Source organism: Neofelis nebulosa, chromosome 12 (assembly GCF_028018385.1).
Source record: "Neofelis nebulosa isolate mNeoNeb1 chromosome 12, mNeoNeb1.pri, whole genome shotgun sequence".
NCBI classification, from domain to species: Eukaryota; Metazoa; Chordata; class Mammalia; order Carnivora; family Felidae; genus Neofelis; species Neofelis nebulosa.
This window is the reverse complement of record NC_080793.1, coordinates 14146953-14161799: the sequence shown is the minus strand read 5'-3', so window position 1 is coordinate 14161799 and position 14847 is coordinate 14146953. Positions and strand designations below refer to the sequence as shown.

Here is a 14847-nt window from a genome sequence, read left to right as displayed (position 1 = left end):
AAAACCTAATGATGAGAGTGAGTCATGTAGCAAAGATTATTATTTAAATTTTTTATTAAAAATTTTTTTTAAAAAATTATTATTAAAAAAATGTTTATTTTTGAGACAGAGAGAGACAGAGCACAAGCCAGGGAGGGACAGAGAGAGAGGGAGACACAGAATCTGAAACAGACTCCAGGCTCTGAGCTGTCAGCGCAGAGTCTCATGCGGGGCTCAAACTCATGAACCTGTGAGATCATGACCTGAGCTGAAGTCGGATGCCCAACGAACTGAGCCACCCAGGCACCCCACAAAGATTGTTATGAATCTAATTGTGTGCACTTAAGGTTATTTAAAAAATATAAATATGAAAAAGGAATTCACAGAAGATGAAATATAAATAACACATATAAAAGATGATCAAATTGAACAATAATTATGGAAGTGCAAATTGAATTGAGATATTTTAACTAATACTTTTGCCAATAAAAAATGTTTGCTACAACTAAAATAAAATGGAAATTTGTAAAACAAATAAAATTAACATTCCCCCACTATAGATTAGAAAATAAATGGTATAATTATTAAAAGGCAATTTAGCAACCTGAGTAAAAATTTAAAATGTCTGCATCTCATTTTTAAAAATTTTTAAATCTTTTTTTTAAAGCTTATTTATTTATTTTGAGAGATAGAGAGGGGAGGGGAGGGGGGAGAGAGTGGGGCAGAGAAAGAGGGAGAGAGAGAATCCCAAGCAGGTTCCACACTATCCGTGCAGAGTCTACTAGGGGGCTTGAATCACAAACTGTGAAATCACGACCTGAGCAGAAATCAACAGTTGGATGCTTACCCAACTAAGCCACCCAAGTGCTCCTAAAATGTCTATATCTCTTAATCTAATGATGCCACAATAGGAATTTATCATATGGATAAGTTCACACAAGAGTGTACAAAAATATATGTACAAAGATATTCATCAAAACGTTATTTACAATAGCCTTCAAACTGCAAATGGTTCAAAACCAATAGGGAACTGACTAAATAAATTATGGTATGTAGCCATAAAATAGAATACTAGATAGCCATTATAAAGAATAAGATTCTCTGGGGTACCTGGGTAGCTTAGTTGGTTAGGTTAAGCATTCAATTCCTGATTTTGGCTCAGGTCATGATTCCAGGGTTGTGGGATTGAGCCCTGTGTCAAGCTCTGTGTTGGATTCTACACTGGGTGTGGAGCTTGCTTAAGATTCTCTCTTTCCCTGGAGCGCTTGGGTGGCTCAGTCAGCTGAGCGTCTGCTTCGGCTCAGGTCACGATCTCGCGGTTCGTGAGTTTGAGCCCCACGTCGGGCTCTGTGCTGACAGCTCAGAGCCTGGAGCCGGCTTTGGATTCTGTGTCTCCCTCTCTGCCCCTCCCCTGCTCACGCTCTGTCTCTCCCTCTCTCTCAAAAATAAATAAACATAAAAAATTAAAAAAAAAAAATAAAGATTCTCTCTTTCCCTCTCCCTCTGCCCCTCCCCCACCTCAAAAAAGAAAAAAGAAAAAAAAAAAAAAAGAATGAGATTTTCCCCCAAGTATTAATGCCAAAATCAAGAGGAGTCATTAATGGCATTTTTGGGCTGTTACTAAAAAGATTTTTTTTCTTTCTCCTAATAAAACCAGGAACATTAAACTAGATAACAGTTTTCTCATTATGACCCTCAACTGCCTGATTCTAGATAAATAGACACTAGGTTTATATATAAAAGACTTTAAACTAAAAACTGCCAAGGCCTGGAAAGCTCCCAGGATAGGTACAATTTGATGATGGAAAAAAATCCTCCCCCATTTAAGTTGAGTTGTTGTTGTTGTTATCATTAGTGTGTGTTTGTGTAGAATATTCTTTCTTACTTGGGATTAAACCAGTCTGAGAGCCGAAGTTCTTTTTCATTTTCCCTGGGTACAAAGAGAAAGTCAAGTTAAGAGTAATCCATTTACTCAGCAAATAATTATTTGCAAATTATTATATGCACTGTTTGATGCTGGTTGTAGAACTGTGAACATTTAGATCAGTTCCTGCCCTCTAAAAGCCAATAGACTAGCCAAAAAGACAACATTAAATAGATGATTATAGTGCAGAGTGGTAACTGCTAATAGGAAAACACAGATCTCCATGGGAGCATATAGATGGGGCATCCAACCTAAATGTGGGGTTAAGGGAAGCTACTTGGAGATGAAATATGTAAACTGGGTCTGGAAGGATAAGGGTTATTTCAGGAAAGAGATGTGGGGTGAAGAGGTCATAGCCAAAGGTGGGAAGGCAGGGAACAGTATGGTTCTTGAGTGGGGGATATATTTTAAAAATTAACAAAGCAGGAAAAATAATGTGTATTCAGACAAAAATACAGATTTATGTAATTCATTTATCAAGTATTAGTAGCTTACTATGTGATAGACACTTTATTACATGTCAAAATAAAGGGGTTGGAGTAGGGGGTCTAGATGTTTGTCTTTGATTTTCGTTTAAAAATAGGACCCACCTAAGTTTTTGTCGTGCTTTTAAGTTAACTATTAACAAGGTTATAAGGGGGCTTCTCTTTCATAAGTTGGGGATATTTTGTAAAATAAGAATAACTTTAAGTGATTTGTACTTCCAGAAAGATGGACTAGGTACTCAGTTTCCCTATCCTACCACTAAGTATAGCTAAAAACCCAGGACTTTATATGTGAAGTAAACAAAAGAGTGAAAGGCAAAGAGAAGAAAGCAGATCAGGTAGGTGCACTGGGACTCAAGGACCGACATGGCAGTGGGTTCCCTGGGTTTTCTGCCACGTGTATCTCAGATTAGGTGCGACTCAGAAATGCCAATGGGTACGGACAAAAAAAAAGCCCTGAGAAAAAGCTGCTCTTAATAGCCAAAGGGCCAGGAATAGGGCAACCTAGCAAGGCAAAGAATCTGTAGACACTACTCACTGTTCTCCAACCCAATACCACAGGAAAATCCGTGGCTCTATTTCCATCCTTCCAGCAAAGGCCAAGTAGGGAGCCTAGACGTGTACTCTCACCAGGCCATAATGGGGATTCCGTCCCTTCCTCACTGGTGTGGAGTTAGAGGGGATTAGTGGGTATTAAAACAGTCACCACTACCCAATCCCCCTGTGGTTGTGTCAATGGAGAGCACATGGGGATCCCAAACTCCCATCCCTGCTCATTAGTAACAAGGAGCCCTTCCCCACTGGGTTTCAAGGGAGGCAGAGTCAAGAACCTAAAATTTCATCCCTCAACTGACAGTAATGCAGGGGTGCCACCCTATTTCCCAGCTAGCACCGTGTTAGAGGATGCCTATGAAAACACAAGATTTAAATAAGATCCAGTCTCATAATACCCCCAAATTGTCCAAGAAAAGATCTCAACTTGAATGAGAAAGGATAATCTACAGATGCCATGATAACACAGATATTAGAATTGTCTAACAAGGATATCTGACAAAGGCAGGGTTCAATGAGCAATTACAAACACTTGAAATGTATGAAAAAATAGGAAGTCACAGTAAAGAAATAGTCTTATTAAAGATATGGAAGATATAAAGAAGAACCAAATGGAAATTTTAGAACTTAAAAATATAACACTGAAATAAAAACTCAATAAGTAGTCTTCACAGCAGAATGGAGAGGATGGAGAAAGAATCAGTGAACTTGCAGACTGAATAACAGAAATCGCTCAATCTGAATAACAGAAAAAATTGAAAAAAAAAAAAAAAGAACAAGCCTCGGGGACACGTGCAACAAAAACAAAAGATCTAACATTCATGTAATTGGAACCCCAGAAGGAAAGAAAGAGAATGGGGCTGAAAAACAATTAAAAATATGGCTGAACATGCCCCCAAATTTGGCAAAAGACGTAAACATACAGATTCAAGAAGCTGAATGAACCCCAAACAGGATAAACCTAAAATAAAAAAATCCATGCTGGAGTGCCTGAATGGCTCAGTCAGTGAAGTATCTGACTCTTGACCTCAGGTCAGGTCTTGATCTCAGGGTCATGAGTTTAAGCCCCGTGTTGGACTCCATGCTGGGTGTGAAGCGTACTTCAAAAAGAATCCATGCTAAGGCACATGATAGCCAATTTTCTGAAAGCTAAAGGTGAAAAGAATCTTGAAAAGAAGCAGAAAGAAATGATTCACCTAGAGGGGAAAAATAATTTGAATGAAATGGATGTTTTTAATTAGAAACTATGGACCCGAAATGAAGTGGAAAAATATTTTTCAGGTGCTGGAAGAAAAGAATTGTCACCCAAAATGTCCCCCAGTAGGTGAAGGGTTAAGCAAACTTTGGTACGTCCCTTTACAGAATACTACACAGCAATAAAAAAGGAGTGATTTATTGAGATACACTACAAGGTGGTTGGATCTCAAGAGCATTATCCTGAGTGAAAAAAAGCTCATCTCAATAGATCATACACTGTATGATTCCATTTATAAAACATTCTCAAAATGACAAAATTGTAAAGATAAAAATAGATTAATGGTACTAGTGATTAGAAGGGTTGAGGAGAGGAGGTTGGGGTGCGTATAAATGGTAGCTCAGAGGAGATCTTTGTGGTGATGGAATCATTTTGTATCTTGATTACCTTGGTGATCTACAAATCTACACATGTGATAAAATGTTATACAATTATATCCGTACATTGTCCCAGCATCAATTTCCTATTTTGATATTGCATGACAGTTACGTAAGATGTAACTCTGGGGGAAATTGAGTGAAAGGTACATGTGACCTCTTTGTACTATCTTTGCAACTTCCTATGAATCTGTAATTATTTCAAAATCAAGTATTAAAAAATGACTTTGAAAGTGCATCCCATCTTGACATTTCGGAGGTGTTTTTAACCAAAGATATTTTAATATAGGATTGCTCAAGACTCATACTCTTTCAAAATCCAAATTTTCCATGCCTAACTGCACTAAACATGTATAGTGACAAAAGGAGAACTTTTAAGAACAGGTTGTTGTTGTTTTTTTTTTGAGGTTTGGTTTTAATAATTTTTTGGGTCCTACACAATGGTCGATGGTAGAAAACGTGGTGGACCACAGATGGCTGTCAATCTAAAGAAAAATACCCTGGACAGAGGTCCTTCAAATATAGCAAATGTCTAAAATTTATCTGGTGTAAGCAGGTAAGTGTGTTGAAGGAGCAAAATTTGGAGATGTGCACATATGCATGTCCATACAAACTCACATGTATATATGCACATGCACCGATTATTTCTGAACTGATACCCGAGAAATTTGTCAGTGGTTGTGTCCAGAGAATTCAGTTTTATGTGCCTTCCGATTGCCATTACCATTAGAACTCACTCGACTCCAGCCAGTTTGCCCTCAATACAGTTTGTAGAATATTTATAGAACAGATTCTTACCAGCAGAGATCTATCTTCTCTAGGTGGTTCTTTATTCTTCACATAAATAAAAAGAGACATTTTAGTGTTAAACTTGAACAAACGCCTATTGCAATTGGAATAACAAAAAATCTAGAATTCAGTTCCATTCATTTACTCATTTGTTAGCCAAGTGATTACTAAACACCTGCTACATGCCAGGCATAATGCTACAGTTCTGGAATGCATAGCATCTGGTTCTGATGGGACATTTCAGTTCTGGAATCCGGGCCTGCAATGAGCTTCTGGTCTATTATCTCCTTTTTGACTAAGATAGACCTTTCTATTAAGGCATAACACCCTAGGAGGACAAATAACATGTAGAACATGATACCAAAACAATACGGTTAATTTTTAAAGACATTAGCTCCCACAATATAGCTGATTTTCAAATAGCATTCGGTAACGTTGCATTGCTTATTTAAAAAGACCATAAAGATGAGGAAGGCATGGAGGAGGTAAGAATTTGAATTTTTCTATAAGAGAACTTTAGCAGGTTAACAGATTTGTTCTCCAGTACAGTTATATTTCGATAGCAGTTTTCTTTGAGTCGTGTTCCTATTGTCATAGCTTAAGATGTATCTAAAATAGTCCCCCAACACTCTCTATTCTCTTATCTTGCTTTATTTCTTTCTTTGTAGCCTTATTATATAAAATACAAAGCTCCTGGGGTGCCTCGGTGGCTCAGTCAGTTGAGAGTCTGACTTCGGTTCAGGTCATGATCTTGTGGTTCATGGGTTCCGCCCCACGTTGGGTTCTGGGCTGACAGCTCGGAGCCTGGAGCCTGCTTCAGATTCTGTCTCCCTCTCTCTCTCTGTCTCTCCCCAACTCGTGCTCTCTCTATCTCAAAAATAAACATTAAAACCAATACAAAGCTCCTAACATTGTATTATAGATTTCTTTGCTTATCGTCCATCTTCTCGACCTGGAATGTAAAGCTGCATAAGTTCCCAGCACCTAGGACAGGACCTGGCACCAAAAAGGTACTCAATAAATATTTATTGAATGTTGAAAAATGAAAGTATTAATATATTTATAATTTAATCAGTTCCTCAAAGAGGAGATATTCTCTGATTAACTTAGGGAGTGTTTATTAACCTTTTTTGGACAAAACTCAGCATTTTAGGTCAACTCTGCCAATCATTAATGATGATGATTCATCAATCTTGTATATTTACCGGGAGCGATGCTTAATCAACATCAGCAATAAAGCAAATGAAGTTAATAACAGCATTTTCCACTTAGAATTCATTCTCTCCTAGAAAAAAAAAAAGGAGAAAAGGAGTCTTTTGGAAAGTAAGAAACAACTTCCTTGCCATCTTCTAATAACTAATTATAAAATTAATTTATGGAAATTTGGCTGAGTCTAGAATGCTTGGCCTAAGGAAGAAGGCAGATTTCGGGAAACCTAAGTTTTGTGTGAAGTGCTTGCAAAGATCTCTTTTAGTATGCCAACTGATACTTTTTAGATTAGGTACAGTGTGATGTGCCTTTTGTATTTCTTTATCACCCTGAATAAGGAAATTCAATAAAACTCTCATTCTATTTCATTTGTGCTTCTGTGAAAAGAAAATGGGGTCCTTATGAAGATATTTTTATGTATTGGAATACATTCTACCTCCAAAGTTGATTTTTATATAGTTTTTCCTCACAAAGGTATTGAGACTAATAATTTACTCAAAGACTATAGGTCAAGTAAACTAAAAATATATACGAGCTCTCTGAAAGGTATATTCTTGTAAACAGTGATTAAAAATCTAAATTAAAGGCATTAAGCATTAACATGGAATATTTGGCTCTAGCCAATGCACTGAGCTTATGTTAAAGGTGTTAAATAGGATTTCTGTTTACCCATGGGGCACCTGGCTGGTTCAGTTGGTGGAGCATGTGACTCTTGACCTTGGGGTCATGACTTTGAGCCCCATATTGAAGTGTCATCTATTTTGCACAATATACTTTCAAGGCCAAGGTTTGGGGATGACCCCTACGTATGATTTTACCAGATCACCCAACCTTTCATAGTTTCTTCCTAAGAGCCTTACCATTAGTTTTCGTGATGTTAGAAGTCCTAGGATGTTTCCCAATCATCATATTTTTGGGTCTTCATAAAAAAAAATCACATATTGTAAAATACTCTCCTGGCGTTTGAATCTTTTGCTGATGGTGATGTCACCAGACTCTTTTGATGATGAAAGCGTCCAAAAGTCACAATGATACTGTCATAATGATTCATGTGGTTGCAAGTTTGCATTGCTACCAGATGGTAGAACTTTGTCCCATTTGAAAAAGGATTGTAAAAGATGGTTTGCTTTTAGTTTCTTTTGTTGTACTTCCTTACCTACCTTTTTTCCTTTTTTCCTTTTCTTTCTTTCTTTCTTTCTTTCTTTCTTTCTTTCTTTCTTTCTTTCTTTCTTTCTTTCTTTCTTTCTTTCTTAAATTTAGTTTCTTTATTTTGGGAGAGAGAGGGAGAGGCAGAGAGAGGGGGGAGAGAGAGAGAGAATCCCAAGCAGCTCCGTACTAACATGGAGCCCAATGTGGGACTCAATCTCACCAACTGTGAGATCAAAACCTGAGCCAAAATCAAGAGGCATTTAACCAACTGAGCCACCTAGACACCCCTTAAAGATTTTATTTTTAAATAATCTCTACACCCAGTGTGGGGCTCCAACTTACAACCCCGAGATCAAGAGTTGCATGCTTGGGGTGCCTGGGTGGCTCAGTTGGTTAAGCGTCCAACTTTGGGTCAGGTCATGATCTTGCAGCTGTCAGGCTCTGTGCCGACAACTTGGAGCCTGGAGCCTGCTTCGGATTCTGTGTCTCCCTCTCTTTCTTCCCCTCCCCCACTTGCACATGTGCTCTCTTTCTCTCTCAAAAACTGAATAAACATTAAAAAAAAATTATTTAAAAAAAGTTGCATGCTCTACCGACTGAGGCAGCCAGGCACCCTTTCCTTACCTTTCTTGATGACTGATTTTTACTTACAGAAATATATTTTGAATTGTGTGCTGTGTGTATATATGTGTAAATGAATGACCAAAAAAAAAGTACACCATCTATTTCTTCATCTTCTTTTAGCCATTGTCCAATTAGGTAAAGTTAATCCCTTCTTACCCTTTTTTAGAATGTTTTAAGAGTACTTAGTTTTCTGATTATAGAAATAGCACATTTTCATGTTATAAAATTGGTTAAGTGCTTAAAAGCATAAAGAAGAAAATGATAATCAAATATAATCACCCTCTCCTGAGATTATCACTCTTGTTTTAAGATGGCATACCTTTAGTATATACTTCTTTTTTTTTTTTTTTAGCTTTAGCGTCTATTTTTGAGAGAAAGAGACAGAACATGAGTGGGAGAGGCGCAGAGAGAGAGGGAGACACAGAATTGGAAGCAGGCTCCAGGCTCTGAGCTGTCAGCACAGAGCCTGATGCGGGGCTCGAACTCACGAACCGTGAGATCAGACCTGAACTGAAGTCAGATGCTTAACCGACTGAGCCACCCAGGCACCCCTAGTATACACTTCTTTTAAAATAGATTTTCTAATTGAACAAGACACACACACACACACACACACACACACACACACACAGCAAAAAAATTCAGAGGAGAAGTTATATAATGCGTATCTTCTCCCTCAGCACTGACTCCATTATCTCATCCCCAAGGACAGCCACTCTTCAGTTTTATATTCCATAACTATTATGCACCTATAAGGGCATATGTATTTTTTAATGTGTATAGGTTTCCTTTTCACACAAATGGCAGCATCCTAAAATAATTCTTCAGCACTTTGAATATCTCACTTATCAGTATATTTTGAAGGTCATTCCATTACATTTCATACATCTTATTCTTTTGCTAGTGAAATGTGGTTTATTATAGGACTTTATCATTTATGTAACCAGTTCTCTATTGCTGGACATTTTGGTTGTTTATTGTCTTTGCCATTATAAGAAATGCCACAGTGGAAATAGTTGAACATGATCTGTGAACACTTATTGAACTATATTGCAGGATAAATTTCTTTTTTTTTTTTTTTTTCAACATTTTTTAATTTATTTTTGGGACAGAGAGAGACAGAGCATGAACGGGGGAGGGGCAGAGAGAGAGGGAGACACAGAATCGGAAACAGGCTCCAGGCTCCGAGCCATCAGCCCAGAGCCTGACGCGGGGCTCGAACTCACGGACCGCGAGATCGTGACCTGGCTGAAGTCGGACGCCTAACCGACTGCGCCACCCAGGCGCCCCTTGCAGGATAAATTTCTAGAAACAGACTTGCTGGGTCAAAGGTTATACCCATTTAACAAATGAGTAAATGTTGCCCAATTGTTTTCCACAGGGGTCGTTACAATTTAACTCATGCCACCAGTGGGTAAAAGGACCCATTTTCATACATCCTTATCAATATAAAGTGTGTTGTTAAAGTTTTTGGTATTTGAAAATTTGAGGGTGTGAATTGTATCTTAGCGCAGCCTTAATTTGTGTTTGTTTTATTATGGCTGATGTTGAGAATCTTCTTGCACGTTTAAGAGCCATTGTAATTCCTTCTCTGTAAACTGACCATAGCTTTTGTTCATTTTCTGTTAGGTCTCTATCTTTTTGCATTTTTTAATAAGCTTTCTATTTTGGCATAATTTTAGATCTGAAGATACAGTAATTAATACCATATGGTTTAATATAGACATACAGATCATTGGGACAAACTCAGGAGTCTAGAAATAGATCTACACATATATGGATGATTGATTTTTGACAAATAAGAAAAGGTAATTCAGTAGTGAATGGATAGTCTTTAAAAAAAAATGGGTCTAGGACAATTGGATATCCATATGCCAAAAAAAAAAAAAAACCCAAACAAACAAAAGAAAAAACAAAACAAAACAAACTTTGATCAGTACTTTGCACCAGGTATAAAAATTAACCCCAAATGGATGACTGACCTAAATGTAAAATCTAAAAGAATAAAATGTATAGTAGAAAACAGGAGCAGAAACAGTTAAGACAATGAAAAGGAAACTTCAGATTGCAAGAAATACATTAAAAAATGGCAAAGTATTTGAGCAGACATTTTGCAAAACAAAACGCATTCGGAAGGCAAATAAGTATATGAAAAAACCCTATTAGTCTTCAGGCAAATGGAAATTAAAACCACAATAATATACCACCACATACCTATTAGAATGGCTAAAATTAAGAAAACTGGCCATACCAAGCATTATGACAATTGGAGAATTGGAGCTCTCATCCATGGTTGGTGGGAATGTAAAATGGCACAACCACTTTGGAAAAGAGTTTGGCAGTTTCTTAACAGTTCAAGCACACACTTACCGGACAATCCAGCAATTCCACTCCTAGATATTTACCCAAGAGAAATAGAAGCACATGTCCAGAAAAAGAGCTGTTCATGACTGCTCTTGGTAGCTTTCTTGGTAGTAGCCAAAAGGTAGAGACAACAAGTGTTCGTCAACAAGGGAATGGATAAGCAAATGTGGCATGTCCTTACAGTGGAATAGTACTCAGCACTGATATGTGCAACAACTTAAATGGACCTTTGTATAATGATACTGTGAAAGAAGCCAGGCCAAAAAGGGGCACATACTGTATAAATCTGTTTATATAAAATTCGTAAATATGCAAATCATTGAAACGATACAGGGCACATTTTTGTTTGGGCTGCCCAGAAACCTGAACACCCGTCATTTACAGGGAATCTTAAATTCAAGAAGCAACAGCATCCTTCTGCCAAGTGTGAAAGCTGAAATAGGCAGAAATTTCCTCTTCCTGCCCTTTACAACTAAACCATGGGCACATGACCTAACCTACCTGGCATGCTAATCAGATTCTCTTACCTGGGATTTTGAACCTTAGGGGGGTTCAATTTGAAATTATTTGTAATAGAATCAAGGACTAATTTTCTGGAAGATGTTTTCAAGGGTATGGAGATCAGCAGGGAGATAATGAGTGATGGGATCAGGATTGGTATCCAAACAGATTACCCCTGTGGCAGGATCTTGTCTGTGTATTCCCTCCCTTTGCCCCTTTATATTAGCAGCTATTGGCTAAGGACTGGGCGCTGTTTCTGTGGTAAACGTTGTTGCTGGTCAACACTATCTGGTTCTCCCTTCCTTTGCAGAGAAGACTCTATCTTCTAGCCCAGGGCATGGGATAAGTCCAGGCTGAGGCACTGAAAAGCCCCTGCATGACTCTCTAGTGTCTTCCCTTGACATTGTGACTAGGAATGTCACAGATAGTGAACCCTCCATCGTTCTGGGTCCCCAAGTGACAATATGGAGGAGACTTCCTGGTTCCCACCCTCACTGGAAATGTAGGGTGAGTGAGAAACTTGTTTTTGTGTTAAGACTACTAAGATTTGAGGGTTCAATTTTCTTACCCAACATGCCATTTCATAAATTCTTTCTCTGTTTAGATGAATTAGAATCAGGTTTTAGTACCAAAGAGAGGGTTGGTTTGTAGGCAACTACACTCAGGGAAATAGGGGGAATCTAGAATTTGTTTTCAGGGCTTGTTTGGGTCTAAAGTCAATTAAAAAAATAAAAACACCACGTTAGTATTCAGAGATAGGTTTCTGGCAGCCTGTGTAATATAGCAGTAAACAGGACATTGTCCCTGGGCTCTCATTGAATGAGGTGCTCATCAAAGGCAAAGGCTTTGGGGCAATGATAGTTTTTGCCATAAATATATATGATAATGATGCTTTATAACACTTATGCACCAGACACTGAACTATGCACATACATTAACTTATTTAATGAAATAAATTAAATGTTAACTTGCTCAACAAGCAGGTGAAATGGCTGTATTTAATGGCACTAGTGAGCTTAAAGAGAAAGTGTAAAGCCAAAGTTAAAGTCTACTTTGTGACTGCACCTGCCACCAGATAGCTGTGCCCTTCGTGGTTGCAGTGGGTTCCAGCCCCCACTGATGACCCTGGCTTCTGGCCTTTGGTCCCACCACCTTCCTGTGCCCTTCTGGCTCTTGGGATGGCCGCAGCTTCTCAGTTTCCTTACTATCCCATCTAGCTCCTTAGCAGTTCTATCACTTGTGTAACCAGTTCTCAAAATCCCCCATTTGAAATACGCAGATTTTCCTGATTGGACCCTGACTGATAATAATAGTTCCCAAGACTAGAAGTGCTCTGATATCAATTAATTTTTGCTGTATAACAACCCACCCAAACCTTAATAGCTTAAAGCAATGATGCTTTATTTTTGCTCATGAGTCTAGGGTCCTTTGCTACTGTTCTGGGCCAGGCTTAGCTGATCTCATCTCAGAGTACTCATGTAGCTACAGTACTCTGGTCAGTTGGTTGAGAGCTTGCTGTTCTATATTCACATGTCTGGCTGTTGGAGAACATCTACTGGGGCTATATAAAATGGGCATGGATACAGAGAGAGGATAATAATATTCACTTTTGCTTTAAGCTATATTACAAAGCTGTAGGCATGAAGACAGTATGGTTTTGACACAAAAAACAGACACACAGATCAATGGAACAGAATAGAAAGCCCAGAAATGGACCCACAACTATATATACGATCAATTAATCTTTGACAAAGGAGGAATGAATATACAATGGGAAAAAGACAGTCTCTTCAACAAATGGTGCTGGGAAAATTGGACAGCAACATGCAAAAGAATGAAACTGGACCACTTCCTTGTACCATACACAAAAATAAATTCAAAATGGATGAAAAACCTAAATGTGAGATAGGAAACCATCAAATACTGACATTGAAATGGACTCTCAGATTTCAATGAGAATTGTGGGGTTTACATTACTGGGGAACCTCTAGACCCGGTGAGCAGAAACTTGACTTCAGTTGCCATGGTAACAGGTTATGGTGTCTCATGTTCCCACACTTAAGCCAGTTTACAGACCTGGAGTCCCTCGACTGAAGAGGAGTCTATGTCACCCCAAGGGAGGACCTGTGGTCGTATAGTAGGATGACTGTGTCCTTGGAGGAAAATGCAGAATGGACATTAGGTCTGAGTTGACAATAATTTCTAGAGGCAAGAAGTAGCATGGTGATCTACTTAACAGAGCGAGTAGAAATCCATTTCCACTCACTTTAGTGGTAAATCCACTAAAATGGTAAATCAAAAGTTATATAACCCCGGGGCATCTGGGTGGCTCAGGCTCGGACCTGAAGCGTCCGACTCCCGTTCAGGTCATGATCTCGCGGTGTGTGTTTGAGCCCCACGTCGGGCTCTGCGCTGACAGCTCAGAGCCTGGAGCCTGCTTCAGATTCTGTGTCTCCCTTTCTCAAAAATAAACGCCCCTGTTCATGCTCTGTCTCTCTCTCTCTCTCAAAAATAAACAAACATTTAAGAAAGAAGTTATATAACACCTCCCTGTGGAGATTGTAAAGATTAGTGTTATCATTAAAAACTCAAACACTGCAGGCTGTTGATTCCTATCACATCCTTGTTTAATATCTAATAATATTAGATTAAGACGAATGGAATTGGATTGAGCTGAAGTTCTGAAGCTATTGAAACAGGTACACTTAACCTGAGATTATTTGCTACCTTTGCTTGTTTGGCCGGTATAAGAGACAGATTCATTGGTTGAATGCCTGGGAACCACTGTAAAGTTACTCAAGTGGTGACTTCAATCACAGTAACTTCTCCTGGTGTCGTATGTTTGCTAGAGCAGATGAACACAGTCCCTGTTGTGTGGTCTACAGGTGACAGATGCTTTTCCTTATATCCGTTAGTGTGGATTATCAAAAGCAGTTTGCTTTTACCTGGCAGAGACATCAGTAAACCTCCAAGTTATGTGAACTCTCCTGTGTTGTCATAATATTATCCACAGCATCCTCGACCATGTGGACATCTCACAGGATACCATTATTAACATCATGCTGAGCATTTTGAGCAGAAAGGAGCAAGACTGTCAGATGTCATGCTAATACAAATGTGTGCCAGGAGGTGGAAGAGACACCCCATAAAAATTCAGGGGCCTGACACACATCAGTGACGTTTCTGAGGAGCATGTAGGGTTGTTGGTTCTAGGCAAATTACTGCACCTTGAACTACATATCACCAAATCAGAGGCCTAAATATGCTCAGTGGGACTTTTTGGATATTAAAAGCAAGGTGTATTGTACTTGAGTGCCACTCAGACCTGTGTGTTGAGAAACCAATACCCTGCCAATTTTGAGTGAGACCCAGGGTGAGAGAAGGCCCTATGTCAGGCATTGTCTGCCAAGAAAGGTTCTGTGACCCTGAACAGGTTCATGTGGCAAATAAAGATACTGAATAGGGCATTTTCCACAGCCAGGTAGAGAATACTAGGCACATGGGATTCTAAATTTACCTGAACTATGACCTCTCCTACCCATTGTGAACTTAATGCTTTCTGATCCAACAAAAAGCTTGGGTGTATGCAGCTGTAACCCATTACAGTGGAAGTCATTTCTGTGAGATTGGACTCAGGCA

The 14847-nt window shown here is 38.7% G+C and overlaps 1 protein-coding gene and 1 long non-coding RNA gene across 14 annotated transcripts in view; one reads left to right on the top strand and one right to left on the bottom strand.

Moving 5' to 3' along the window:
* LOC131491406 (uncharacterized) overlaps nucleotides 1-14847 on the top strand; it is a 99080-nt gene that overhangs the window by 47317 nt on the left and 36916 nt on the right. For 5 of the 6 annotated variants that reach the window (XR_009251428.1, XR_009251429.1, XR_009251432.1 and 2 more), the window contains one exon: nucleotides 6284-6371. The exons of the other annotated variant lie outside the window; for it this stretch is intronic. This is a non-coding gene — a long non-coding RNA (uncharacterized LOC131491406). The remainder of the gene's footprint in view (nucleotides 1-6283; nucleotides 6372-14847) is intronic. 6 annotated transcript variants of the gene reach the window in all.
* LOC131491404 (glycosyltransferase 6 domain-containing protein 1-like) overlaps nucleotides 1-14847 on the bottom strand; it is a 37385-nt gene that overhangs the window by 22039 nt on the left and 499 nt on the right. The window contains exons 1-4 of one of the 8 annotated variants that reach the window (XM_058694306.1): nucleotides 13919-14266; nucleotides 6567-6646; nucleotides 5371-5406; nucleotides 1865-1909 (exon numbers count right to left, since the gene is read on the bottom strand). In XM_058694306.1, the coding sequence (XP_058550289.1) occupies nucleotides 1865-1909; nucleotides 5371-5406; nucleotides 6567-6640 (155 nt within the window). In that variant the 5' untranslated portion in view covers nucleotides 6641-6646; nucleotides 13919-14266. Of the gene's footprint in view, nucleotides 1-1864; nucleotides 1910-5370; nucleotides 5407-6486; nucleotides 6647-7430; nucleotides 7691-13918; nucleotides 14269-14847 lie in introns of those variants that run through there. The other 7 variants (XM_058694311.1, XM_058694310.1, XM_058694312.1 and 4 more) reach the window with 7 other exon arrangements.